The sequence below is a fragment of the Vitis riparia genome, chromosome 3 (assembly GCF_004353265.1).
Source record: "Vitis riparia cultivar Riparia Gloire de Montpellier isolate 1030 chromosome 3, EGFV_Vit.rip_1.0, whole genome shotgun sequence".
NCBI classification, from domain to species: Eukaryota; Viridiplantae; Streptophyta; class Magnoliopsida; order Vitales; family Vitaceae; genus Vitis; species Vitis riparia.
The window spans coordinates 3,319,741-3,346,967 of record NC_048433.1 but is presented as its reverse complement, the minus strand read 5'-3'; the positions used below and the strand labels follow the sequence as shown (position 1 = coordinate 3,346,967).

The following is a 27,227-nucleotide window of genomic DNA, read 5'->3' as shown; positions in this document are numbered from 1 at the left end:
GTGCTTAGTGTTTACTCGTCTGGGCGCCATCTTTCACGCCGTCTTTTCAATTCCACATTTCTCGCGGAGATTGGCCGGAAGGGATCACGATGTCCGACAAGAGCAAGATTCTCGTAATCGGAGGCACCGGCTACATCGGAAAATTCATCGTAGCTGCTAGCGCCAGGTTAGGTCACCCTACCTTCGCTCTCATCAGAGAATCCACTGTTTCTCATCCTTCAAAGTCGGGAATCATCGAGAGTTTCAAGAGCTCCGGCGTTAGTTTGGTCTATGTACGTACTACTCGCTCTTATGTCTGGTCATTTTTTCTTTTCTAATTTTGACTTATTTTAGTTGCCGAGAACATGAGTAAAGTCAATTTGGAGTTCTAGTATTCTCGGATGTTTAAGTTCCCGAAGAAACAAAAACTGAAAATCGTCGTTAATCCGGAAAGAAAAGGGAATGTACGGATCCGCATGAAAAGAAAAGAGAAGTTTGGATGTTTATGCTTTCAAGTTGTTTTGGTTTCAGCAAAGTGAAAAAAACACACCCTGTCTTGAATTCCTACCTTTCAATTGGAGGATTAGAGTTATGAAAGAGTTGGTTGATTGGTTATGTTATGTTGCAGGGAGATCTATATGATCACGAGAGTTTGGTGAAGGCGATTAAGCAGGTGGATGTGGTCATCTCGACCGTTGGTCGCGCACAGTTGTCGGATCAAGTCAAGATCATTGCTGCCATCAAAGAAGCTGGAAATGTCAAGGTAAAGTTGTCCAAATTGACGAAATTTCTCTCCTCCTTTTCTCCTTTTCTCCTTTTCTTCTTTCTAATTCCTTCTTTTCTTTGCAAATCCAGTACTATGATATTTATTATTGGAATTTGTCATAATTTGTTGGTGATATCTTTATCCTTTGTGCATGATGTAATAATACCTCCTTTCGAAATGTTGAAAGTGCATGAAAGAACATTTCATATGCATGATATTCATTGAGGATCAACAATCTTGTCTAGATCCATGCGAGTTGACAGAGGTTGGATTGAGTTGAGTCTCAACTCTTAGATGCTTTAAAATCAATATTAATTTTTTTTTTATGTAAAAAGGAAAATATTTTAAATAATAATTCCCTTTAATAGGGCATGCTATACCACTTCCAATCCATAGTAACCCATGTTTTTTTTCATAGGCTAAAAACAAACTATATTAACATAGAAGCACCTAACAAACTATATCCTCCCGTTTTCATTTAGGTTATGTTTGGTCCTTGGAAATTTTGAGGGAAAATGCAAAGAAAAGAAAATAGAGAGGAAAAGTAGAAGGAAAGAAAAAGTGAAGAAAAATAAAAAATGGGTTTAAAGTTAATAAATTATTTCTATGTGTTTCTTCAAACTTGTTTCACTTATTTCCCTTCATTATATAATGATTAAATATACATAAATTTCTAACTAATTTTAATTAAATTTGATTTTCTTTTATATTTTTTGTAGTGAAACCAAACATGAGAAAACCATTTTATTTAACTTTTTTTTCTTTCCTTAGTACTTAACAGGAGCCAAATTTAGCCTTTGGTTTTTTTCTTCCATTTTTTAAGCATCCTGATTAGGGCGCATTTTCCTTCCATGAATGAAATTTAGTAGTTTTTTTCTTCCCATTTTTTACTTAGTTTTTTCTTTCACTTGTTAAGCATCCTGATCTGTGCACTTTTTCCTTCCATCATATGAATTGCTAATTTTATGTCTTTATCTGAACACTTGTATCCCATATAGGATCCCTGTTTGTGAGCTAAAATGACTAAATATATATGACTGGTTTTTCAATCTATTGAGTTATACAGCTTTTCTTAAAGTGTCTTATTTCATCCAGAGATTCTTCCCATCAGAGTTTGGAAATGATGTGGACCGTGTCCATGCGGTTGGGCCAGCAAAAAGAGCATTTGAGATAAAGGCTCAAATCCGCCGAACTATTGAGGCTGAAGGAATTCCCTACACCTATGTGTCCTCCAACTTCTTTGCTGCCTTTTTCCTTCCTACATTATCACAGCCTGGAGCCACCGCTCCCCCAAGGGATAAAGTTATTATTTTGGGAGATGGGAATCCAAAAGGTAAGCAACCTCTGAAAATCATCCAACAACTGAATTTCCCATTGCATTTTCTCCTTTTGATGTTAGAATGCACTGGCTCATATAATCAGCGACATCTGATGATAGTAGGCTTAAAAAGTAATACTAATCAGTGGGTTATGTAAATGAGCATGGGATCCTTTTGAGAGTGTTAATTTACCATTTCACCAACCAATAGCTGCATATTATCTTTCCAGGCAGAAAAATCCATGGGTTTGCCAGTGTTGTTGAGGTGAGAATGGTCCGTATTCCTGAAAATCAGAATGTGGCTATTTGAAACCTGGACAACCCCTCTCCACTCCCCCCTTCCCCAGCTGGTTAAACCTGTTCACCCAGAAACAAAACCTTCCAACAGTTGAGGTCAACTGCTTGGGTGCTACATTACAAGTGAGCCATAATCCAGGAAACTAGCATGATCCATGTGGCCTGGAGTGGTTGAACTGAAGGGACCATCATGCATTTTTAGTAATTAATCATTATTATTTGATTTTAAACTGAACTGGATGGGCTAAAGCCTCTTTTTTATATTGACAGTCCTCTTGGGTTGCTTTCCAGCTGAGAGTTTTTGACATAAGCATTAAATGAAAAAGAATAACTTGGTTTCACATCAAAATAATTTCAAGTTTGTGTTCTTCAAACGAAAAAAGTGGAATTTCCGAGTAGTCCAAGCTTGAAGGAATGGGAAGATGATTCTACTTTATTTTACTCATTTCATTTTTGCATCTCCAGCTGTTTTTAACAAGGAGGATGACATTGGCACCTATACTATTAAAGCTGCGGATGATCCTAGAGCCTTGAACAAAATCCTTTACATTAGGCCTCCTCAGAACACCTACTCATTCAACGAAATTGTCTCCTTATGGGAAAAGAAGATTGGAAAAACCCTTGAGAAGATATATGTTCCAGAGGAGCAAGTTCTGAAGAACATCCAAGGTTAGTGAGAAAAATCTTCTTTTTTTAAAAGTGTTCATACTTTGGTTTTCCTAGTTAATTTAAATTGGAATAGAGATTGGGAATGAAACATTCTCGTTATGCTACCTTGTTAAAATGAAATTGGTTCTTGATTCAATTGTTTTAACTTAGAAAATGTTAGCTGGCCTGCTGGTAAAATCAGGTGATCATGCCCCAGACCTCGATTAGGGTCTTCCTTATATATTCATATGACAGACTAACAATTTGCAATTGCTCAATGGATTTGAAAAATGAAGGAAGTAAAAGAAAAGAAAGAAAGAGGAGTTGGTTGAATTTGCAAGCATTACGTGTTTATATGAATTTTGGATAAAAAAGGCCTGTTTTGGTAAAATAATATTGAGTTTGGGTCATGTTTCAAACCATTGTTCAAAATTTGGCTTCATTATAAAATCAGAAAATGCATTTTCAACCTATGATTACAAAAATGGAAAAAAATAAAATAAAAATGGCACGTAGATGGCATCAAGAGTTTTGGCTTGAAAAATAAGTTTGGGAAGGCTCCTACATAGGGTAATTTTTTTACCATAGAGGCCATTTTTTGGCCCCAAACAATGTTTATATAGTTGATCTTTTAGACCATGTTTGGTTATCAGAAAGTATTAAGGAAAGAAAAAAATATTAAAGAAAATAATTTTCTTATGCTTGATTTCATTATAGAAAATATGAAAGAAAATCAATTATAATTAAAATTAATTAAAAATTTATACATTTTAAAATTGTTTAATTTTTATATAATAGTGGGAAATGGGTGAAATGAGTTTGAAATAGCATTTAAAAATAATTTATTGATTTTGAATCCATTTTTGTATTTTTTTTCTTTCCACTTTTCCTCTCTATTTTCTTTTCTTTGCATTTTCACTCAAATTATTCGAAACCAAACATAGTCTTAATGATGACAAATGTCTTCAAACTAATGGGTTTTCCTTGTTTCTTGCAGAAGCCTCTTTTCCACTCAATGTGATATTATCTATCAGTCACTCTGTTTTCATTAAGGGAGACCACACCAACTTTGAGATCGAGCCATCATTTGGAGTGGAGGCTTCAGAGCTATATCCCGATGTCAAATACACAACTGTGGATGAGTACCTTGACCAGTTTGTGTGAGAGGTAATTTCTGGTCCTGGTAGTTTTCATTGTCATGTTCTAAATAAGCAAGCATGTGTGGCCTCATTGAGCATATTCTGTAGTAGGATGATGTGTCTTTGTGATCTTATGCAAGTAGAAGTTTCTGGAATTAGATTTTCTTAGCCTTTTCAATTCATCTTCTCTGGTACCCTAATAGAGATGGAGCTTTGTTATAGTTCCTTTGCCTGCTTCTTGGCATTTTGAACAAAGTAAGGCAATTTAAAAAAAATATTTTTCAAAATTTCCATTCAAGGTTAAGGCTTGTGCATCAGCGGTGGGGGTTGATAATAAAAAATGACAATTATATATAAAGTTGTTTTTGGCTAGAAATGAATATATAATTTTTGTTTCTTCAAATAGGGTAAATTATCATTTTCCAACCTTAGGCCCCTATGTTCTATTGTTATAAAAGTATTAAACTTAGTTTTAAAGAATTAAAGTGACAGAATAAAAGGGAACCAAATGATGATTTAATAATATTTTTAAAAACTATTAAATTGTTTTTTGCTTATATTTTTTTATTTATTTTTCATTTAAGTCAGTTTTGACAATAAGGATATTTTTGGAAACATTGATTTGAGTACATAAAACTTAAAATATTTTTCTAAGGTTTTGAATTTTTCTATTTAGCTAAAAGTAACCTATTAATGCCGTACAATATAATTAAAGTAAATTTGTATATATTTTGATTTTTTCTATTCAGTCAAAAAATAAACACCATCTTAGTCCCTCTCACTTATAAAACAGAAAGTAAAAGAAAATCACTACATTTCTACCATCTTTTTATAAAACTAAAGAGAATAAAAGAAGGCGTATATTTTTTTGTTTTTTAAGATATCCAACATTCATAATCTAGTTTTTTAGCGGATCATTTTCCTTTCCTTTATTTATTTATTTATTTTTTAATTTCCTCCTTAATATGCAAGAAAACATTTTAAACTTGAATAAAGTGTGGAGTTTCATTCTTCAATGAGAGGAGTGAAAGGAATTTACAGTGGATAGTCCATAAAGGCATATATTAATGGCAAATAAAGGCTCAACCAAATCATCAGTTCAATTTTTCTTTACATTCATAACACATGACATTTGACCCTAAGCTATAATATTACCAATGTATATTTAGTCGATCATTTCTATTGTAAACTTATACAATGTAAAATAACACGAGTAATAGGTTATATAAATTCTTTGTATTTATGATTTTAGAGTATCCATTGCTACACCAAATTTTTATTTTTATTCTTTTTTACCTTTAACGGGTCAAAGTCTTTTGACATTTTACCAAATAACCAATGAAGCTATTTGGATGGAAATCTTTCTCAAACCAAATTAGCACCACGGAGTTGATTGATGTAGTGATGTAACTACGATTAAAAACTTTCCATTGTGAAGAGTTTAGTTCCGCATGCTTCTTTATATACTACTATGACTTAGCACATGTAACAACGGTCGTATCTTTGCCCTTCTACAACAATTTGAAAGGAGAAGGAAAGTACTAATACGAGATATGGAATATTGGCTATATTAAAAGTAAGATAATTAGGTTAATTTCACTTATTTCCCTCAAGTTTTGGTTAAATATACCTAGTTTTTATAAGTTTAAAATATCGTCAAATACTTCCTTTATTTTGAGTTAGAAGATAGGTAAGTGAAATAATCTGTGAGAAGGGTAAAGAAGGTATTTGATGAAATTTCAAACTAATATGAACTAAATATATTTAGTCAAAACCTCATGAAAAGTCAACAAAATTAACCTTAAAATAATTTGTTATTTCATCTCATGTTAGATTGTAGTTTGGAGTCTATTTTCGTTTTGTGGTTTGTGCTACTAGGGCATTAGAGTCATGGTCTCACCCAAAAAAACTTAATGTCGATTACTCAAGGTCATGCATCTTAACCTCATGGGAAAGGCTATAAAAACGATCAAAGAACAAAAAACTATTAGTGAATACATCCAAATCTTCGAAAGTATTGTTGATGAACTTACTATTATTGGTTCACTCTTGCACGATGATGATATGGTGGTTTACATTCTCAATGAATTAGGTTCAAAATACAAAGAGACCACTGTTGTTGTGAGAGCTCATGATACTGCTATCTCATTTAAAGAATTGCATGATAAGGCAATGGACTATTTAAAAAGAAAAGAAGATAAGAAAGAGACCAACCCCCTGATAGGAGATCATCAAATAATACTTTCAAGGGAAGTCATTGAATAAAGAGAAGGGTTAAGATGAGAATCAACGAAACAATTCTAGGCCTTAAAACCACAACTATTGGAATTGGGACAATCTAAATTACAACAATCAATAGGTTGGACACCTTTCTCCAAATGATAACCAATAACGTCTACACGAGTAGGTATTGGTGGATAAGAAATTTACATACTCAAAACCATTTAAGGGTTAACGACAAATTGAGCTCAAAGTTACCTATGCATTCATGTAGAATGTGGTGGAAAAAAGCAATCCCACATTAAAAGATTAGTAGTCAGAAAAAGTACTTTATAAGTATTTTGTAAGGTAAAAAGAAAACATGGTTTTTAACCTCAACTCACATATGCATGGACCTAACTGGATGAATGTGTACATGGGCATAACATAGGCTCACGTGTGCACAAGCCACATTGGATAGGTGTGATCCTACACCCACCTTCTTTTAGGTTTAATAAAAAATACACGGTTTTAAAAATTGGATCGAACCGGTAGGTCATAATTTCGATCTGGTTTGATGAATTAGGTCGAAAAGTAGTCAAACTGGAATTGGACCGGTTGAATTGACGATTTGACCGTTGAACCGTTCAACCTTTCTTTTATTTTTATTTTTTTTTTCCAATAAACCCTCTCACCCTACTACCCTAGCTGCTTCTTCCCACTATCGTTGATTGCTGATTGGTCGGACGTCGCTCCCTCACTGGCAGAACGAACCCCTTCCCCCCCCCCCCCCCCCCACACGATTTTAATTTTAAAACTAATTTTCTGATTTTCAAATAAAATTTTAATTTTTAAATAATACATACATTTTTATTTTTATTTTAATAATTTATAAATTATATATTTATGACGTTACTGGTTCAACTGCCAGTCCGATTAATGAATCGTGAACCAGTAATTTTTTTTATTTAATAATCGGTCCAATTTTAAAACATTGAAAAAAGGTCACCAACAACATAAAGTGAGATCTTCTTTAGACGCCTTTTCCATTTCTTATTAGATAGGTGCAACTCTTTCGATGGAAGTATTTCTTAGAAGATTACTAGTCGAAAAAGTACTTTATAAGTATTTTGTAAGCTTAAAAGAAAACATGGGTTTTTACATAAACTCACATATGCATATATCCAACTAGATGAATGTGGACTTGGGCCTAACATAGGCTCACATGTGCACAAGCCACACCAGATATGTGTGAGCCTAACCCCACATGCTTCTAGGTTTAATAAAAAAGGCACCAACATGAAGTGATACATTTTTTAGACGTCATTCCCATCTCTTATTAGATAGGTGCAACTCTTTTGATGGAAGCGTTTCTTTAAGGGACATCTCCATCTTTTAAAAAGGGGTCCGTTCCATAACATTTCATGATTCCAACAATCATCCCTCTCTCCCTTAATTCCAAATAAGCATGGTGCATTCCTAAATATTATCCATTTTGAATTATATTCCAATCCAAGTTAAGTGTAGTGCATTCTCAAATATAGTATTCTATTTAAGTCATGTGTCCATTTAAAGGGTCTAATTTTAAACATCCAAGATTTTGTAAAGAATACAAAAACATTGTTCAATTCATCGTTTTTTATAATTTGAAATGTTACTGTCACAAAAATAAAAATCATCATTCTATCGTGGAGTAGCAATAAACATTTGACCATGACAATTTTATATTAAATAGATAAATTCAAATCTTAGCATCAATCGATCACGTTTTAATTTGTATTTGCTTTAAGGACGTGAAAATGACCGTTCGCGTAAATTTTATCAACCTATCAATTAGACAACTTTGTGGGATCCCCAAGCAATATTTGCTTGATACTTGCAAATCAAATGCACGTTGAGCAAATGACAATTCAGTAGGAGAGGAGAAGGGGTGGTTATCCACGATAAGTCTCTAAAATATATTATTAAACATGGGTGGAGAATAAAAACGTGCAATAATGATTAAAATTTTATTAACCAAGATCTAAGGCAAATCTATGATATATATCAATATGGCCAAACGGAGTCAAAAGTGTGCAATAAGATATGAGAGCTAGAGATAAAATTAAACGTGACAAAAATAAAATAAAATATTAATGATTGCTACAATATATATATTATATGCTCTTGTCAAATTAAAGATGGTGTAGTCTTGTAAATTGGACTAATCTTGTCACGACCCAAATTCCGGGCGACCCAAAATTTGACCCGTGACCCCAGGTCAAAGGTTTGACCCTAAGGGTTCCTCCTATTCCACGTTGGCAGTCAACCAAAACACTCTGGATTTTTTTTTTTTTTACATCCCACTAAAATTATCATAAACTACAATATCCCAAAACTACTCAAAACAACAAGATTAAACAAATATTCATTATGATCCAAAATAAAAGTTCACAATTGACAACTTAATCAAAATAAAGTTTCATAACAAATCCGTGTGTCATAATTACTAAAACAAATCCCAAAATCCAAAAAAAAAAAACACAATAACAGAAAATGTCATGCTTCACTAGGCCGCTCCAGGAGCATCCTGAAGTCCTCCCTGCCCCACCTGTGGATCCTCAGGAGAGATATCTGCATCTAAAAAGGTGTAACAAGGAAGGGGTGAGCATTTCCACATTGCTCAGTAGGGTGCCTAACACCCAAGGGGTTAAGGGGATTACTAAGTTTCAAAGAATACGAAAAGGACACTTCAACACAAAATGAATAATTCAACAGTATCAATCAATCACATAGTTTAATATATAATATTATACACAATTTCACAATATTCAACAATTACATGAATGCACATGAACGTGTGACACACAGTCATACAATGCACTATTTTTCTCGGGCTTTCACCGAAGGATACGCGTCCGCACCCAAATACACTCCTCATTCGGAGTCTTCTCGAGGTAAACTTTTGGGTCTTTCACCCTAGGGATCTCTCTCCCTTCTTAGTTCGCCTCACACGGGCTTTCACTTTTCATCACTATTTTATTTTATTTTTCCATTTCATACACTTTTCACAATTTTTTTTTTCATACAACCATGATGCAAATGAATGCCACAATTCCAATGTTCCTCAATAATTCAACAATCTCAACATTCCCTAACAATCCAATAAAATAATTTCACACATTAAAATTTCCGATAATATCCCAAATAAATATTAAAAAATTTGCATATCAAAAATCTTGAAATTTTACCACACTTACAAAATTTTTCAACCCTTCTAATAATTTTTAATATCCAAAATTAACTAACTTTTTACCCTAAAATTTCCGAAAATATTCTAACCAATACCTAAAAATTCACAAATCATTATATTTGAGACTTAACCCAAATTTTGGAATTTTCCAACCCATCTAATAATTTTTTTAACATTTCCAAACAATTAATTATCAATCAAAATCAATTTCCCGATATTCCAAAATTTCCAAACAAATTCCAAATATTCTAGAAAAATTCATACAACACCCATAATTCCTAATTAACTCATAATGACAATATTTACAATTTTTTTTTAAGGGAAAAACATAAAAATTTAAGTTTTAGGGTTAGGGTCCCCTACCACAAATCTGAGAATTTGGCCGTTAAAAACGAAATCATCCACTGTAGACTTGTTCCTCTAGTCGAATAGAGTACTTCCTCCGAATTTGGGCCGAAACGGAGATCGTTTGGCCGTCCAAACGGCCGGTCAAAGATCCGGCGAGTGCCCTAATTTATGCACAGTAGCCTTTCTGTCTCTCTCTCCCCGCCCCGTGCTGCAGTTTTCCAATTCCCTTTTTTTTTTTTTTAACAGCCCACTTCACATGGCTTTTAAAAACCACCAGCCCACTTACACATGGCTTTTAAAAGCCACCAGCCACTTAAGCCCGTATCCAAGCCCAACTCAATATCTAAGCCCAATCCATTATTATTATTATTATTTTCTTTTACAACCCATTACAAACAGCCAATATTCAAAGACCAATGAATATTTTTATTTTATTTCTTTTATATTCTTTTCTTTTGTTTATTCTAATTGTTTTATTTGATTTCCAATTCATTTTTTTTTAACACACAATTTATTTATGAACACCAATCTAAAACTAAATTTTCTCAATTTTATTATTCATCAATTTAATTTAATTTTTCTTAATTAATTCTAATTAATAATTTTTTTTAATTAATTCATTTTTTTTAATTTTCCGGAAAATTTCAATTTCTAAAATCCTAAGAAATTTTCTACCTTAAGGCTGACATGGCATAAAATTTCAACTCATTTAATTGACCGACACAATAAAACGAAATTTACCAATCCGAAATTGACACGTGTTCTCCAAACAATTTTTTTTTTTACTTTTCAACCATCACACACAATAAGACTTTTCAAACTAAAAATGCTAACGTGGCATAAAATACCCGGTCATTACAAATCTAAGCCGATTTTCAAACAAATATGAATTGGGACAGGTGAATCATACAAAGATCGAGCCATATGATGACCAAAGCGGGAATTACTGCTGAAAGAAAAGGCTAGTTTCGTAATTACATAATCTATATAGCCTCAAGCTTTGTTCTATAAGAACACTGCAGTAGTGCACTACTCGTCAGTCGTCAGTGCTTCCTGCTTACTAGCCTTTTCCAATTCCACATTTCTTGCCGGAGATTGGTCGGAAAAACTCACAATGGCCGAAAAGAGCAAGATTCTCATCATCGGCGGCACTGGATACGTCGGAAAATTTATCGTTGCTGCCAGCGCTAGGTCCGGTCACCCTACCTTCGCTCTCGTCAGAGAATCCACCGTTTCGAATTCTTCCAAGTCGGAAATCATTGAGAGTTTCAAGAGTTCCGGCGTGACTTTGGTATATGTACGTACTGTTCGCTCTCATTTCTCGCCATTTTTTCTTTTCTAGTTTTTGTTTCTTTTGGCCGCGGAGAAAATGAACGAAGTTCATTGGAGTTGGATGTTTAAGTTCCTAAGAAAAAGAAAACTGAGACTCTTCACTCATCCAGAAAGAAAGAAAAAGTAGTGTTCCGCAGGAAAAGAAAAGACAATTTTGAATGTTTATGTTTTGATTTGTTTTGGTTTCATCAAAGTGGAAACACACACCTATTTTTGAATTCTTACTTCTTATTGGAGAATTAGAGCTCTGAAATAATTTTTTGATTGGTTATGTTATGTTGCAGGGAGATCTACACGATCACGAGAGTTTGGTGAAGGCCATTAAGCAAGTGGATGTGGTCATCTCGACCGTTGGTCGCGCACAGTTCTCGGATCAAGTCAAGATCATTGCTGCCATCAAAGAAGCTGGAAATGTCAAGGTAAAGTCGTCCAAATTGACGAAATCTCTTCCTCTCCTTTTCTTCTTTCTATTTCCATCTCTTCTTTGCAAATACAAGTTACTATGATTTTTATTGTTGGAATTTGTAATAATTTGTCGGTAATACCTTCATCCTTTGCGCATGATGTAGTAATACCATCTTTAGAAATGTTGAGAGTGTTGAAAGTGCATGAAAGAACAGTCCATCTTCACAATATTCATTGAGGATGGATGAACAATTTTGTCTTGCTGGATCCATGTTAATTGACTGAGGTTGAGCTTAGATGTTTGAAAGTCGATTTTAATTCTTTAGGTATAAAAAATTATCCTTGTTAATAAAAAATATTTGGGTTGGGGATTTTTTATCCATGAGAAACAGAAAGAAAAGGATAGAACTCTAAGACAAAGCCATTCTTTTAAAAAAATCATTTGTGGACAGTGGTAAAAGATAATTTTATTCATAAGGTTCAATAATGCAAGAGCATTTTTTGAAAGTCGGCAAGCTCATGGGTCGAATGAAGGCCTTGGGGGAAATCGATGAGGAGGACAATGATAAAAGCGAGGCATCATCCAAGGAAGGAGGGGACAATGAGGTGGATAGGATATTATTATTTTTATCTTCTCTTCTATCTTTTATGCTTTGTTTTATTATTTCTTCATATGATTATTCATTTTTTGTTCTTAGGCTCCAATAGGGTTTTTGTCCTGGAATGGCTTTACACCCATAGGCTATGTCCCTGAAGGCCTAGCTGCTAGGGACCAATTATAATAGGGTCCTTTCAAGGAGGTTCTCAAACTTGGTTTTTACTTTGCACCCTTAGGCTAATGCCCTTGAAGATCTAGCCGCTAGGGGTCAGCTGTAATAGGAACATTTCAGGAAGGTTCTTGACCTATATTGACTTTGTGCCCTTAGGCTAATGCCCTTGAGGGTTTGGCAGCTAGGGGCAAGTTAAAATAGGATCGTTTCAAGGAGGTTCTTGACCTTTTGTTGGATTAATATATAGATACTGATGGGCAACATGATATACATTGTGGGCTTAAATCCTAACAACTTAAGTTTTAGGTAAATCGGTTGTCCAACATGGCATAAGATCCTTTTTTGGTTGGAAATCATGTGTTCAAAATTCACCATTTATTCATTTTCTCAATTTATTGAATCCATGTGTAAGGAAGCTATACTTATGCAACAAACATAGGGTACTGGATGACTTGATATACGTTATGTCAAATGACTAATTTAATAGTGTCAAATGTTCTGAGCACTAATTAAATAAATAAAAATTAAAAATTAAAACTGAAGTGATTCAGGACAGAGTGAGGTTTGGTGGGTTTTTATTTTTTTATTTTTTTTGTTTTACCTTTTTTGTTTTAGTTTTTTCTTCCACTTTTTAAGCATCCTGATTGGTGCACTTTTTCCTTTCATGAATGAAGTTTGGTAGTTTTTTTCTTCACCTTCTCCATTTAGTTTTTTCTCACTTTTTAAGCATCCTGATCGGTGCACTTCTTCCTTCCATCATTTGAATTGCTAATTGTAACTTTATTCTTGCTGAACACTTGTATCAAGTTCATCATAGTGTATCCCATGGATGATCCCCGTCTGTGAGCTATTATAACTGAATAGATATGACTGGTTTTTCATCCATCAAGTCATATGGCTTCTTCTCAAAGTGCTTTACTTCCTCCAGAGATTCTTCCCATCAGAGTTTGGAAATGATGTGGACCGTATCCATGCGGTTGGCCCTGCAAAAACGGCATTTGGGATAAAGGCTCAGATCCGCCGCGCTATTGAGGCTGAAGGAATTCCCTACACCTACGTGTCCTCCAACTTCTCTGCTGGCTTTTTCCTTCCTAGATTATCACAGCTTGAAGCCACCGCTGCCTTTTTCGTTTCTAGATTATCACAGCCTGGAGCCACTGGTCCCCCCAGGGATAAAATTATTATTCCAGGAGATGGTAATCCAAAAGGTAAGCAACCTCTGAAAATCATAGAACAACTGAAATTCCTGTTTCATTTTCTTCTTTTGACCTTAGAATGCACTCGCTCCCATAATCAAAGACATCTGATGATAGTGGGCTTAAAAGGTAATACTAATCAATGGGTTATTTGAATGAGCATTCATCAACCACTAGCTGCATATTATCTTCTCCAAGCAGAAAATTTGATGGGGTTGCCAGTGTTGTTGAGGCGAGAATGGTCTGTATTCCTGAAAATCAAAATGTGGCTATTTGAAAACTGGACAGTTGGGGTCAACTGCTTGGGTGTGACACTGCAGTTGAGCCATAATCCAGGAAACTAGCATGATCCAGGTGACCTGGAGGGGTTGAACTGAAGGAACCATTATGCATTTCCAGTAACTAATAATTACTATTGAATTTTAAACTGAACAGGATGGGCTAAAGCCTCTTTTTTTTTTTATCAACAGTTCTCTGGGATTTGCTTTCCAACTGAGAGTTTTTGAAAAAATAAGCATTAAATGAAAACAATAACTTGGTTTCATATGAAAATAATTTTAAGTTTGTGTTTTGTAAAAGAAAAAAGGTGGAATTACAGAGTAGTCTAAGCTTGAAGGAATAAGAAGGTGATTCTATTCTATCTTACTCATTTTCACTTTTGCATCTCCAGCTGTTTTTAACAAGGATGATGACATTGGCACCTATACTATTAAAGCTGTGGATGATCCTAGAACCTTGAACAAAAACCTTTACGTCAGGCCTCCTCAGAACACCTACTCATACAACGAAATTGTCTCCTTGTGGGAAAAGAAGATTGGAAAAACCCTTGAGAAGATATACGTTCCAGAGGAGCAAGTTCTGAAGAACATCCAAGGTTAGTGAGAAACATTTTTCTTTTTGGAAGTGTTCAAGCTTTGGTTTTCCTAGTGAATTTAAATTGGAACAGATATTGTGAATAGAACATTCTCTTTATGCTAGATTGTTAAAATGAAATTGGTTCTTGGTTAAATTGTTTTAACTTAGAAAATGTTAGCTGACCTGCTGGTAAAATCTGGTGATCATGCCCTGGACCTCGATTGAAGTCGACTAAAATGCTTTTAAAATCGAAATAATGACTTCCCTTTGAGAAATGACCAATTTTGGACATTTTTACTCTTCTTTCTTTCCTCCAAAAATGTCCCTTCCATTTTTTTATACCTAGCCTTCTCCTTCTCTCTAAGTTCATGTTCTATCTCTTTTTCTGGTGAAGTCCAAACCCTTGAACAAACATTAGAGCCTTATCTATTTCAAATTTTAGGAGTTGTTTTTTGTTAGGGGTTTTGCAACTTCATTTGAACTTCTACAATATAGAAGATGAGGTCAGATCTTCTATCTCTCTTTGTTTTTCGTCATTGTTTTTTGCTAAGGTTTTTTGTAGTTTCATGTAAATTTCTATAGTGATGAAAATGAGATCGAATCTCGTCTTTCTCTTTGTTTTTAGTTTGGTTTTTTGTCATTGTTTTTGGCTAGAGGTTTTTTTTTTTTTTTTTTGGGGGGGGGGGGGGGGGGGGGGGGGGGGTTATTTTACAATTTCATTTGAACTTCTACAATGTTGAAAACGAGATCATATAGAAAGTTATCATTGACTAAATCTCTCATCTAACTTTATTTTTACCGAGTCCGATGTTTTGGTAATTAAGTGCAAATGAACATTTTAATTAAGACCTTGATCTTATTCAAGTTCTTTGTAGGTGAAATGAAAACTTAACCCCGATCGAGTTCTTTTTAAATGAAACTTAACCAGAGGATGGTTCAAGTTACCATAATCAGGTTCTTTGTAGATGAAATAGAAATCTAACTCCACTTAAGTTTTTTGTAAATAAAACTTAACCATAGTGGATTTCATATTACTATTATGATTGAAAATTTAACGCTAACTAAGTTTTTTACAACCAAACATAACACTAGTGCAATTCAGCTAACCAATCTTAATGAAAATTTCACCTTAGTTAAATTCGTAATAAATAAAATTTAATCATAGAACACTTTAGGTGAACATCACGAATGAGAATGAGAAGTTGTTTGAGAGATAAGAAAATTCAGTGGGATATTATGAAATGAGATCGAGTTTTTTTGGAGTGTCATTAAATGAAAAAGAAATAGAGCAAGTTTAAGATAAGGCCAAAAAAAAAAAAAAAGTTGGGAAGAAAAAGACTAGGTTTGATTATATGATTATTTTGACTGTTGAGATCTCTCAACAAAATTGAAAAAAGGGTTATTTTTACAATTTGATAATTATTTTGACTTGTGTGTCCAAACACTCTTTTCAAAATGCATTTTCAACTAACATTTAAAAAGGAAAAAATTAAATTAAATGACTCCTAGGTGACATGAAGAGGCCTAGCTTGATAATAAGTTCAAGAAGGTATCCACATATGATAATTTTTCGGTCATAGAGGCTATTTTGGCCCCAAAATCTTTATATAGTTGATCTGTTAATGATGGCTAAAATCTTCATATTGATGGGTTTTCCTCTGTTTCTTGCAGAAGCCTCTTTTCCACTCAATGCAATATTATCAATCGATCACTCTGTTTTCATTAAGGGAGACCAAACCAACTTTGAGATCGAGCCATCATTTGGAGTGGAGGCCTCAGAGCTATATCCCGATGTCAAATACACAACTGTGGATGAGTTGCTCAACCAGCTTGTTTGAGAGGTAGACTTTGGTCCTGGTAGTTTTCACTGTCATGCTGCACTATCTAAACAAGTAAACATGTGCAGCTGTCTTAATATATGTTGTGTGGAAAATAGTGGGTTATTTCCTTGTCTATGCCATTGGGCATATTCTGTAATAGGACAATGTGCCTTTCTAATCTTATGCAAGTAGAAGTTTCTGGAATTAGATTTTCTATGCCTTTGTAATTTATCTTCTTTGGTACCTTATTAGAGATGGAGCTATACAAAAAGGAGTACCTAGCTCCTAATATAATATTTCTAGCTCAAAAGAGGGAGCTTGAAAGAATCAGGCTTGATGAAGAAATGCATATAAAACAATTAAAAGGCTTATTCTATTGAGGCAAGAAAAGGCAATAATGTTTAGTTCATGAACTATTCAAGTTTTAAAATCATGATACGAGAAATTTGATAGAATGTCGGTTTATTATGTTATGTTTAGTTTGTTGAATATAATATAATATAAGATAAAAGATGAGATAATATATTTTGTATCATGTTTGGTCGGTAAATGATGGAATAACTCAATCATAGTCTCTTTTGCAATTTTCCTCGCTTTTGTATCTCTATTTGTTAAATACAACAATCCTAAGGTATAACCGACATTATAAATTTATTCTTCTTAATAAAAGAATTAAAAAAATGTATATATAATCATAAACATTATTAATAAAATAATAAAAATTATTTATTAAAATAAAAATAAGAGAAGAATTTCTAAATGATATTAAATACAATATTTTAAAATATTATATTCAATTAGAAATAATATCTCATAATATATATCCTCTCTTTGTCCTGATCCTTTGTCCTTCTAACTTATAGTTATAGATCCCTTGTCCTTTCTCTTTCGTTTCTGAATAAGTGGAACATAATAACATAGTCAAGTAGGAGGCAATGCAACTGAAGGTTCACTAGGTCAATTTATTCTCAATTCATTTCCTCCTACGAATTGTTCATCAATATTTTCTTCTTTAAACTCTTATGATTAGTTGATAAAATTCTAATAATATTTAATAGTCTCATTTTTTTTTTGTAAAGTAGAGTATTTAATCTTAATCCTTTATCCCTTTCAACTAAAAAAGTATAAAAAATAGAGATAGCAACGAGACTAGTTTGAGACGAGTTGATCTCATTTCAACCTTATCTTGTTTATTCAAAATAATTCTCATTTCTATCTTATTTAAAAAATTAAATAGGGCAAGTATGTGAATTTTTCATGCCCATCTCGTCTTATTTATTTATTTATTTTGATTTTTTTAAAATTTAATTACATTAAAATAAATATATTTTATAAATAATTTAATATATATATATATATATCAAATAGGGAAATAAAAATAAAACTAAATTAATTTTATATATAATTTAGACAGGATGAGAAAAGACAATAGCTGGTACCAAGTTTTTAAAAAAAATCCCAAATTTGTTCTAATCCCGTTTATTTAAATTTTAAACCCATTTCATTAAGAACAAGATAGACAAATATATAAAAAAACTCATCTTATTATCATTTCTAATAAAAAGGATGAGTAAGTGTTTAAATTTAAAAATAGAAGACATGTTTTAAAAGGAGATTTTAGTGTTTTATAATTATTTTTTTGGGCCAATGAAATTATAGTGAAAATATTCTAAAAGGTTTAATCATTTCAATTGAAATCTCAAATCCATGTCTTTTGGCTAACTTGGAGTGTCTCGCGGAGACATGTAACTTATTTGAGGTAGCATTTTCTATTGGAAATGTACTAAACTATACTAATAATCCCAGCTATATATTAATAATTACTCACCCATGGAGTAATTACTACTCTACAAAGTCATACCAGAATTTAATAGATCCATTGACTAACGACCTGATAAGAAATTTAATAGGTAGGGAATTTAACCACCCTTTAAGAAGACCAGGTTGTAAGCCTTAATTAAACTAGTATCTTTTTCCTTCTCTCATGCCTTTTCAAAACTCATTTTATAAAATGGCTCAATTTTTCAAATATCTTAAATGCAATAAATGAATAAAGACAGAATGGTGGATTCATAATATGACATCCCACATCCAATAGGAAAAAAAAAATCATGATACTATATATGTAAAGACTCTTCTTAATCATGTAAACATGTTTTAAAACTGTAATGACATTTCAAACTTAAAACGGACAATATTTATACAATTTAGAGTGGATCGTTACAAATGATATCGGAACTGATCTCTGATCTCGATGTGGGAGTTTGTTTGCCCTCGTAGAGAGTGTTTGTCTATTTGACTCCACAATTCCATGAGATATAACAAGAACATTGTGTCTACATGGGAGATGTTGTGACATCCCACATCAGATGGGGGGAAAGTTCATAACACTATATAAGTATACTTTTTTTAAAAAATCTTGTAGAAGCATTTTAAAGTCGTGGGGACCTTTTTAGGTTCTGTGAGTTATTATAAATAATATCAATCTTAATAATGTAGACATTTTTTTAAAGTCAGGAAAGTCATTTTTTGGGTCCAAAATGAACAATATTTACCCGATTGGGAGAGCAAATCATTACACATAACTACATTAAATTATCATTTTGACTCCACAATTTCATGAGATACAACAAGGACGTTGTGTCTGTATGGGGATGTTTGTGACATCCCACATCAGATAGGGGGGAACGTTACACATAACTACATTAAATTATCATTCTGATTCCACAATTCTATGAGATACAACAAGGACGTTGTGTCTGCATGGGGGATGTTACGATGTTTGTAACATCCCACATCAAATAAGGGAGAAAGTTCCTAACACTATCTAAGTATAATTTTTTTTTTTTTTAATATTGCAAATGCATTTTAAAGTCATGATGACCTTTTTAGGTTTTGCGAGTTATTATAAATGGTATAAATCTTAATCCTAGACGTTTTTTTAAAGTTAGGAGAGTCATTATTGAAAGAGCGGGTCGTTACACATAACTATATTAAATTATCATTTCATGTACTCGTTGAGTACATAAAATTTAAATTATTTTTAAAGGGTTTTATTTTATAATTATTTAAAGGGTTTTTATTTTGTAATTATTTTTTACATTAGTGTGTGAAAATACATTTTTTTCTATTTATAAATCTCTCATGTAATATACACTTTTTCACTTCCCAATCTAAACCAATTTTCAAACTAGCGAACTTTGACACATTCATGAATCACACAAAAATCAAGCCACATGCAAAATATAACCAAAACGGAGATTATCGCCAAAACACAAGGCTAGTTCCGTAATTACATAATCCTAATATCCTCGAGCTCTGTCCTATAAGAGCATTGTCTTTGGCCGTTGGTGCCCACCAACTATCCAGTCACCTTTAGCTTAGTCCTCTCAATTCCACATTTCTAGCGGGAGATTCGCCGGAAAAGCTCACAATGTCCGAAAAGAGCAAGATTCTCATAATCGGCGGCACTGGCTACATCGGAAAATTCATCGTCGCTGCCAGCGCTAAGTCCGGTCACCCTACCTTCGCTCTCGTCAGAGAATCCGCCGTTTCGAATCCTTCCAAGTCGGAAATCATTGAGAGTTTCAAGAGCTCCGGCGTGACTTTGGTGTATGTACGTAATATTCGCTCTCATTTCTCGCTATTCTTGGTTTTCTAATTTTTGCTTCTTTTGGCCGCCGAGAAAATGAATGAAATTAATCGGAGTTCTTGAATTTTTGGATGTTTAAGTTCCTAAAAAAACGAAAACTGGAATTCTTCATTCATCCAGAAAGAAAAAAAGTGGCGATCCTCAGGAAAAGAAAAGTTCGGATGTTTATGTTTTAAGTTATTTTGGTTTCAGTAAAGTGAAAAAACACACCTGCTTTTGGATTCTTACTTCTTAACTGGGGAATTAGGGTTATGAAATAGTTTATTGATTGGTTATGTTATGTTGCAGGGTGATCTATACGATCACGAGAGTTTGGTGAAGGCGATTAAGCAGGTGGATGTGGTCATCTCGACCGTTGGTCGCGCACAGTTGTCGGATCAAGTCAAGATCATTGCTGCCATCAAAGAAGCTGGAAATGTCAAGGTAAAGTTGTCCAAATTGACGAAATTTCTCTCCTTTTCTCCTTTTCTTCTTTCTAATTCCCTCTTTTCTTTGCAAATCCAAGTACTATGATATTTATTATTGGAATTTGTCATAATTTGTTGGTGATATCTTTATCCTTTGTGCATAATGTAATAATACCTTCTTTAGAAATGTTGGAAGTGCATGAAAGAACATTCCATATATACAATATTCATTGAGGATCAACAATCTTGATTCTTGTCTAGATCCATGTGCATTGACTCAGGTTGGATTGATGCTTTAAAGTCAATCTTAATTTTTGATGTAAAAAGGAAAAAAATTTAAATACTAATCCCCTTTAATGGGGCATGCTATACCACTTCCAATCCATAGAATAACCCATGTTTTTTTTTGATAGGCTAAAAACAAACTATATTAACAGAGAAGCGCCTAACAAAAAAAGACGCACACCCAATGTAGACAGATGTATACAAAAGGCTTGAAAAAGCAGCAAGACAACTAAACAAGAATGAAGTTTTTTTTTTTTTTTTTCCTCCTATTTTCATTTAGTTTTTATTCTTCCATTTTTTAAGCATCCTGATTAGTGCGCATTTTTCTCCTATGAATGAAGTTTGGTAGTTTTTTTCTTCACATTTCTTACATAGTTTTTTCTTTCACTTTTAAGAATCCTGATCAGTGCACTGCTTCCTTCCATCATTTGAATTGCTAATTGTATGTCTTTATCCTTGCTGAACACTTGTATCAAGTTCGTCAAAGTGTATCCCATGTAGGATCCCTGTCTGTGAGCTAATTTGACTAAATAGATATGACCGGTTTTTCAATCTATTGAGTTATACAGCTTCTTCTTAAAGTGCTTTATTTCATCCAGAGATTCTTCCCATCAGAGTTTGGAAATGATGTGGACCGTGTCCATGCGGTTGAGCCAGCAAAAACAGCATTTGAGATAAAGGCTCAAATCCGCCGCACTATTGAGGCCGAAGGAATTCCCTACACCTATGTGTCCTCCAACACATTTGCTGCCTTTTTCCTTCCTACATTTTCACAGCCTGGAGCCACCGCTCCCCCCAGGGATAAAGTTATTATTTTAGGAGATGGGAATCCAAAAGGTAAGCAACCTCTGAAAATCATACAACTTAATTTCCCATTGCATTTTCTCCTTTTGATGTTAGAATGCACCGGTCCATATATCAGTGACTTCTGATGATAGTGGGCTTAAAAAGTAATACTAATTAGTGGGTTATGTAGATGAGCATGGAATCCTTTTGAGAGTGTAATTTACCATTTCACCAACCAATAGCTGCATATTATCCTTCTCCAGGCAGAAAAATTGATGGGGTTGCCAGTGTTGTTGAGGTGAGAATGGTCTATATTCCTGAAAATCAGAATGTGGCTATTTGAAACCTGGACAACCCCACCCCACTCCTCCTTTCCCCAGCTGGTTAAACCCGTTCACCCAGAAACAAAACCTTCCAACAGTTGAGGTCAACTGCTTGGGTGCTACATTGCAATTGAGCCATAATCCAGGAAACTAGCATGATCCATGTGACCTGGAGTGGTCAAACTGAGGAACCATTGTGCACTTCTAGTAATTAATCATTATTATCTGAACTGGATGGGCTAAAGCCTCTTTTTTTATATTGACAGTCCTCTTGGGTTGCTTTCCAGCTGAGAGTTTTTGACATAAGCATTAAATGAAAACAATAACTTGGTTTCATATCAAAATAATTTCAAGTTTGTGTTCTGTAAACAAAAAAAGTGGAATTACCGAGTAGTCCAAGCTTGAAGGAATAGGAAGATGATTCTACTCTATTTTACTCATTTCATTTTTGCATCTCCAGCTGTTTTTAACAAGGAGGATGACATTGGCACCTATACTATTAAAGCTGCGGATGATCCTAGAACCTTGAACAAAATCCTTTACATCAGGCCTCCTCAGAACACCTACTCATTCAACGAAATTGTCTCCTTATGGGAAAAGAAGATTGGAAAAACCCTTGAGAAGATATATGTTCCAGAGGAGCAAGTTCTGAAGAACATCCAAGGTTAGTGAGAAACATTTTCATTTTTTGAAACTGTTCAAACTTTGGTTTTCCTAGTAATTTAAATTGGAACAGAGATTGGGAATAGAGCATTCCCATTATGCTACATTGTTAAAATGTAATTGGTTCTTGATTCAATTGTTTTAACTTAGAAAATGTTAGCTGGCCTGCTGGTAAAATCAGGTGATCATGCCCCAGACCTCAATTAGGGTCTCCCTTAGATATTCATATGATAGACTAACAATTTGCAATTGCTCAATGGATTTGAAAAATGAAGGGAATAAAAGAAAAGAAAGAAAGAGGAGTTGGTTGAACTTGCAAGCATTACGTGTTTATATGAATTTTGGATAAAAAAAGGCCTGTTTTGGTCAAATAATATTGAGTTTGGGTCATGTTTCAAACCATTGTTCAAAATTTGGCTTCATTATAAAATCAGAAAATGCATTTTCAACCTATGATTATAGAAAGGGAAAAAAATAAAATAAAAATGGCGCGTAGATGGCATCAAGAGTTCTGGCTTGAAAAATAAGTTTGGGAAGGTTCCTACATAGAGTAATTTTTTTACCATAGAGGCCATTTTTTGGCCCCAAACAATGTTTATATAGTTTATCTTTTAGACCATGTTTGGTTCTCAGAAAGTATTAAGGAAAGAAAAAAATATTAAAGAAATAATTTTCTCATACTTGGTTTCATTATAGAAAATATGAAAGAAAATCAATTAAAATTAAAATTAATTAAAAATTTGTACAGTTTAAAATTGTTTAATCTTTATATAATAGTGGGAAATGAGTGAAATGAGTTTGAAATAGCATTTAAAAATAATTTATTGATTTTAAATTCATTTTTTTTATTTTCGTTCATTTTTTCTTTCTTTCCACTTTTCCTCTTTATTTTCTTTTCTTTATATTTTCCCTCAAATTATTCGGAAACCAAACATAGTCTTAATGATGACAAATGTCTTCAAACTAATGGGTTTTCCTCTGTTTCTTGCAGAAGCCTCTTTTCCACTCAATGTGATATTATCTATCAGTCACTCTGTTTTCATTAAGGGAGACCACACCAACTTTGAGATTAAGCCATCATTTGGAGTGGAGGCTTCAGAGCTATATCCCGATGTCAAATACACAATTGTGGATGAGTACCTTGACCAGTTTGTGTGAGAGGTAATTTCTGGTCCTGGTAGTTTTCGTTGTCATGTTGCACCATCTAAATAAGCCAGCATGTGTGGCCTCCTTGTCTATGCCATTGAGCATATTCTGTAGTAGGATGATGTGTCTTTGTGATCTTATGCAAGTAGTAGTTTCTGGAATTAGATTCTCTTAGCCTTTTCAATTCATCTTCTCTGGTACCCTAATAGAGATGGAGCTTTGTTATAGTTCCTATGCCTGCTTCTTGGCATTTTGAACAAAGTAAGGCAATTTAAAAAAAATATTTTTTAAAATATAATAATTCAAAAAATATTTCTAATTCTATGACACCTCGAAAGAATCCAATTAAATATTGTCTTTTGAAGACATAACTTAGTTGAATTTTAAAATTTACCTACCTTTTAAGATATGAAGCTTTGATCATTGAAATGCACAATTTTTATCCTATGTGCTAAATATCTTTGAAACCAAAATTTCCATTCAAGGTTAAGGCTTTTGCGTCAGCGGTGGGGGTTGATAATAAAAAATGACAATTACATATAAAGTTGTTTTTGGCTAGAAATGAATATATAATTTTTGTTTTTTCAAATAGGGTAAATTGTCATTTTCCAACCTTAGGCCCCTATGTTCTATTGTTATAAAAGAATTAAATTTAGTTTTAAAGATTTAAAGTGACAGAATAAAAGGGAACCAAATGATGATTTAATAATATTTTAAAAAACTATTAAATTGTTTTTTGCTTATATATTTTTTATTTATTTTTCATTTAAGTCAATTTTGACGGTAAGGATATTTTTGGAAACATTTATTTGAGTACATAAAACTTAAAATATTTTTCTAAAGTTTTGATTTTTTCTATTTAATTAAAAGTAACCTATTGACATTGTCCATCATAATTAAAGTGAACTTGTATATATTTTGACTTTTTTTGTTCAGTCAAAAAAACAAACACCACCTTAGTCCCCTCTCACTTAATAAACAAAAAGTAGTTTTCAAAAAGAGAGAAAATTGCTGCATTTCTACCATCTTTTTATGAAACTACTGAGAATAAAAGAAGGCATATATTTTTTTTGTTTTTTAGGATATCTAACATTCATAATCTAGTTTTTTAGCGGATCATTTTCCTTTCCTTTATTTATTTATTTATTTTTTTAATTTTTTAATTTCCTCCTTAATATGCAAGAAAACATTTTAAACTTGAATAAGGTGTTGAGTTTCATTCTTCAATGGGAGGAGTGAAAGGAATTTACAGTGGACAGTCCATAAAGGCATATATTAATGGCAAATAAAGGTTCAACCAAATCATCAGTTCAATTTTTATTTACATTCATAACGCATGACATTTGACCCTAAGCTATAATATTACCAATGTATATTAGTCGATCATTTCTATTGTAAACTTATACAATGTAAAATAATACGAGTGATAGGTTATATAAATTCTTTGTATTTATGGTTTTAGAGTATCTATTGCTACAACAAATTTTTATTTTTATTCTTTTCTACCTTTAACGGGTCAAAGTCTTTTGACATTTTACCAAATAACCAATGAAGCTATTTGGATGGAAATCTTTCTCAAACCAAATTAGCACCACAGTGTTGATTGATGTAGTGATGTAACTACGATTAAAAACTTTCCATTGTGAAGAGTTTAGTTCCGCATGCTTCTTTATATACTACTATGACTTAGCACATGTAACAACGGTCATCTCTTTGCCCTTCTACAACAATTTGAAAGGAGAAGGAAAGTACCAATACGAGACATGGAATATTGGCTATATTAAAAGTAAGATAATTAGGATAATTTCACTTACTTTCCCTCAAGTTTTGGTTAAATATACCTAGTTTTTATAAATTTAAAATATCGTCAAATACTTCATTTATTTTGAGTTAGAAGATAGGTAAGTGAAATAATTTGTGAGAAGGGTAGAGAAGGTATTTGATGAAATTTCAAACTAATATGAACTAAATATATTTAATCAAAACCTCATGGAAAGTCAACAAAATTAACCTTAAAATAATTTGTTATTTCATCTCATGTTAGATTGTAGTTTAGAGTCTATTTTTGTTTTGTGGTTTGTGCTACTAGGGCATTAGAGTCATGGTCTCACCCAAAAAAACTTAATGCCAATTACTCAAGGTCATGCATCCTAACCTCATGGGAAAGGCTATAAAAACAATCAAAGAACAAAAAACTATTAGTGAATACATCCAAATCTTCGAAAGTGTTGTTGATGAACTTACTATTATTGGTTCACTCTTGCGCGATGATGATCTGGTGGTTTACACTCTCAATGAATTAGGTTCAAAATACAAAGAGACCACTGTTGTTGTGAGAGTTCGTGATATTGCTATCTCATTTAAAGAAGTGCATGATAAGGTAATGGACTATTTAAAAAGAAAAGAAGATAAGAAAGAGACCAACCCCCTTATAGGAGATCATCAAATAATACTTTCAAGGGAAGTCATTGAATAAAGAGAAGGGTTAAGATGAGAATCAACGAAACAATTCTAGGCCTTAAAACCACAACTATTAGAATTGGGACAATCTAAATTACAACAATCAATAGGTTGGACACCTTTCTCCAAATGATAACCAATAACGTCTACACAAGTAGGTATTGGTGGATAAGAAATTTACGTACTCAAAACCATTTATAGGTTAATGACAAATTGAGCTCAAAGTTACCTATGCATTCATGTAGAATGTGGTGGAAAAAAGCAATCCCACATTAAAAGATTAGTAGTCAGAAAAAGTACTTTATAAGTATTTTGTAAGGTAAAAAGAAAACATGGTTTTTAACCTCAACTCACATATGCATGGACTTAACTGGATGAATGTGTACATGGGCGTAACATAGGCTCACGTGTGCACAAGCCACATTGGATAGGTGTGATCCTACACCCACCTTTTTTTAGGTTTAATAAAAAATACACGGTTTTAAAAATTGGATCGAATCGGCAGGTCACAATTTCGGTCTGGTCCGATGAATTAGGTCAAAAAGTAGTCAAACCGGAATTGGACCGATTGAACCGACGATTTGATCGTTGAACCGTTCGACCTTTCTTTTATTATTATTTTTTTTTTCCAATAACCCCTCTCACCCTACTACCCTAGCTGCTTCTTCCCACTATCATCGATTGCTGATTGGTCGGATGTCGCTCCCTCACTGGCAGAACGAACCCCTTCCCCCTCCCCCCATCACGATTTTAATTTTAATTTTAATTTTAAAACTAATTTTCTGATTTTCAAATAAAATTTTAATTTTTAAACAATACATACATTTTTATTTTTATTTGAATAATTTATAAATTATATATTTATGACGTTACTGGTTCAACTGTCAGTCCGATTAATGAACTGTGAACCAGTAATTTTTTCGATTTAATAACCGGTCCAATTTTAAAAACGTTGAAAAAAGGTCACCAACAACATAAAGTGAGATCTTCTTTAGACGCCTTTTCCATTTCTTATTAAATAGGTGCAACTCTTTTGATGGAAGCGTTTCTTAAAATATCACTAGTCGAAAAAGTACTAATAAGTATTTTGTAAGCTTAAAAGAAAACATGGGTTTTTACATAAACTCACATATGCATATATCCAACTAGATGAATGTGGACTTGGGCTTAACATAGGCTCACATGTGCACAAAGCCACACC

At 33.1% G+C, this 27,227-nt stretch overlaps 3 protein-coding genes across 8 annotated transcripts; all 3 read left to right on the top strand.

Annotated features, from left to right (window-relative positions):
• LOC117911458 (phenylcoumaran benzylic ether reductase Pyrc5-like) lies at nt 1-23,754 on the top strand. 4 transcript variants are annotated; one of them, XM_034825844.1, is made up of 6 exons: nt 2-272; nt 608-742; nt 1,841-2,078; nt 2,826-3,029; nt 4,006-4,191; nt 23,598-23,754. In XM_034825844.1, exons 1-5 carry the CDS (start codon nt 90-92, stop codon nt 4,170-4,172), a joined length of 927 nt encoding a protein of 308 aa, XP_034681735.1. In that variant the 5' UTR covers nt 2-89; the 3' UTR covers nt 4,173-4,191; nt 23,598-23,754. The 4 variants fall into 4 exon arrangements, with proteins under 4 accessions (XP_034681736.1, XP_034681735.1, XP_034681734.1 ...); XM_034825843.1 differs by having other exon boundaries at nt 4,006-4,208; nt 23,615-23,754; XM_034825845.1 differs by lacking the exon at nt 23,598-23,754 and having other exon boundaries at nt 1-272; nt 4,009-4,368.
• On the top strand, nt 10,967-16,511 carry LOC117911455 (phenylcoumaran benzylic ether reductase Pyrc5-like). Its single transcript, XM_034825834.1, has 5 exons — nt 10,967-11,223; nt 11,543-11,677; nt 13,362-13,641; nt 14,300-14,503; nt 16,156-16,511. Exons 1-5 carry the CDS (start codon nt 11,041-11,043, stop codon nt 16,320-16,322), a joined length of 969 nt encoding a protein of 322 aa, XP_034681725.1. The 5' UTR covers nt 10,967-11,040; the 3' UTR covers nt 16,323-16,511.
• LOC117911457 (phenylcoumaran benzylic ether reductase Pyrc5-like) lies at nt 19,679-23,727 on the top strand. Of its 3 annotated transcripts, none has more exons than XM_034825840.1 (5): nt 19,679-19,920; nt 20,245-20,379; nt 21,248-21,485; nt 22,218-22,421; nt 23,415-23,727. In XM_034825840.1, exons 1-5 carry the CDS (start codon nt 19,738-19,740, stop codon nt 23,576-23,578), a joined length of 924 nt encoding a protein of 307 aa, XP_034681731.1. In that variant the 5' UTR covers nt 19,679-19,737; the 3' UTR covers nt 23,579-23,727. The 3 variants fall into 3 exon arrangements, with proteins under 3 accessions (XP_034681731.1, XP_034681730.1, XP_034681732.1); XM_034825839.1 differs by having other exon boundaries at nt 23,412-23,727; XM_034825841.1 differs by having other exon boundaries at nt 23,468-23,560.
• Nucleotides 23,755-27,227: the final 3,473 nt, after the last annotated feature.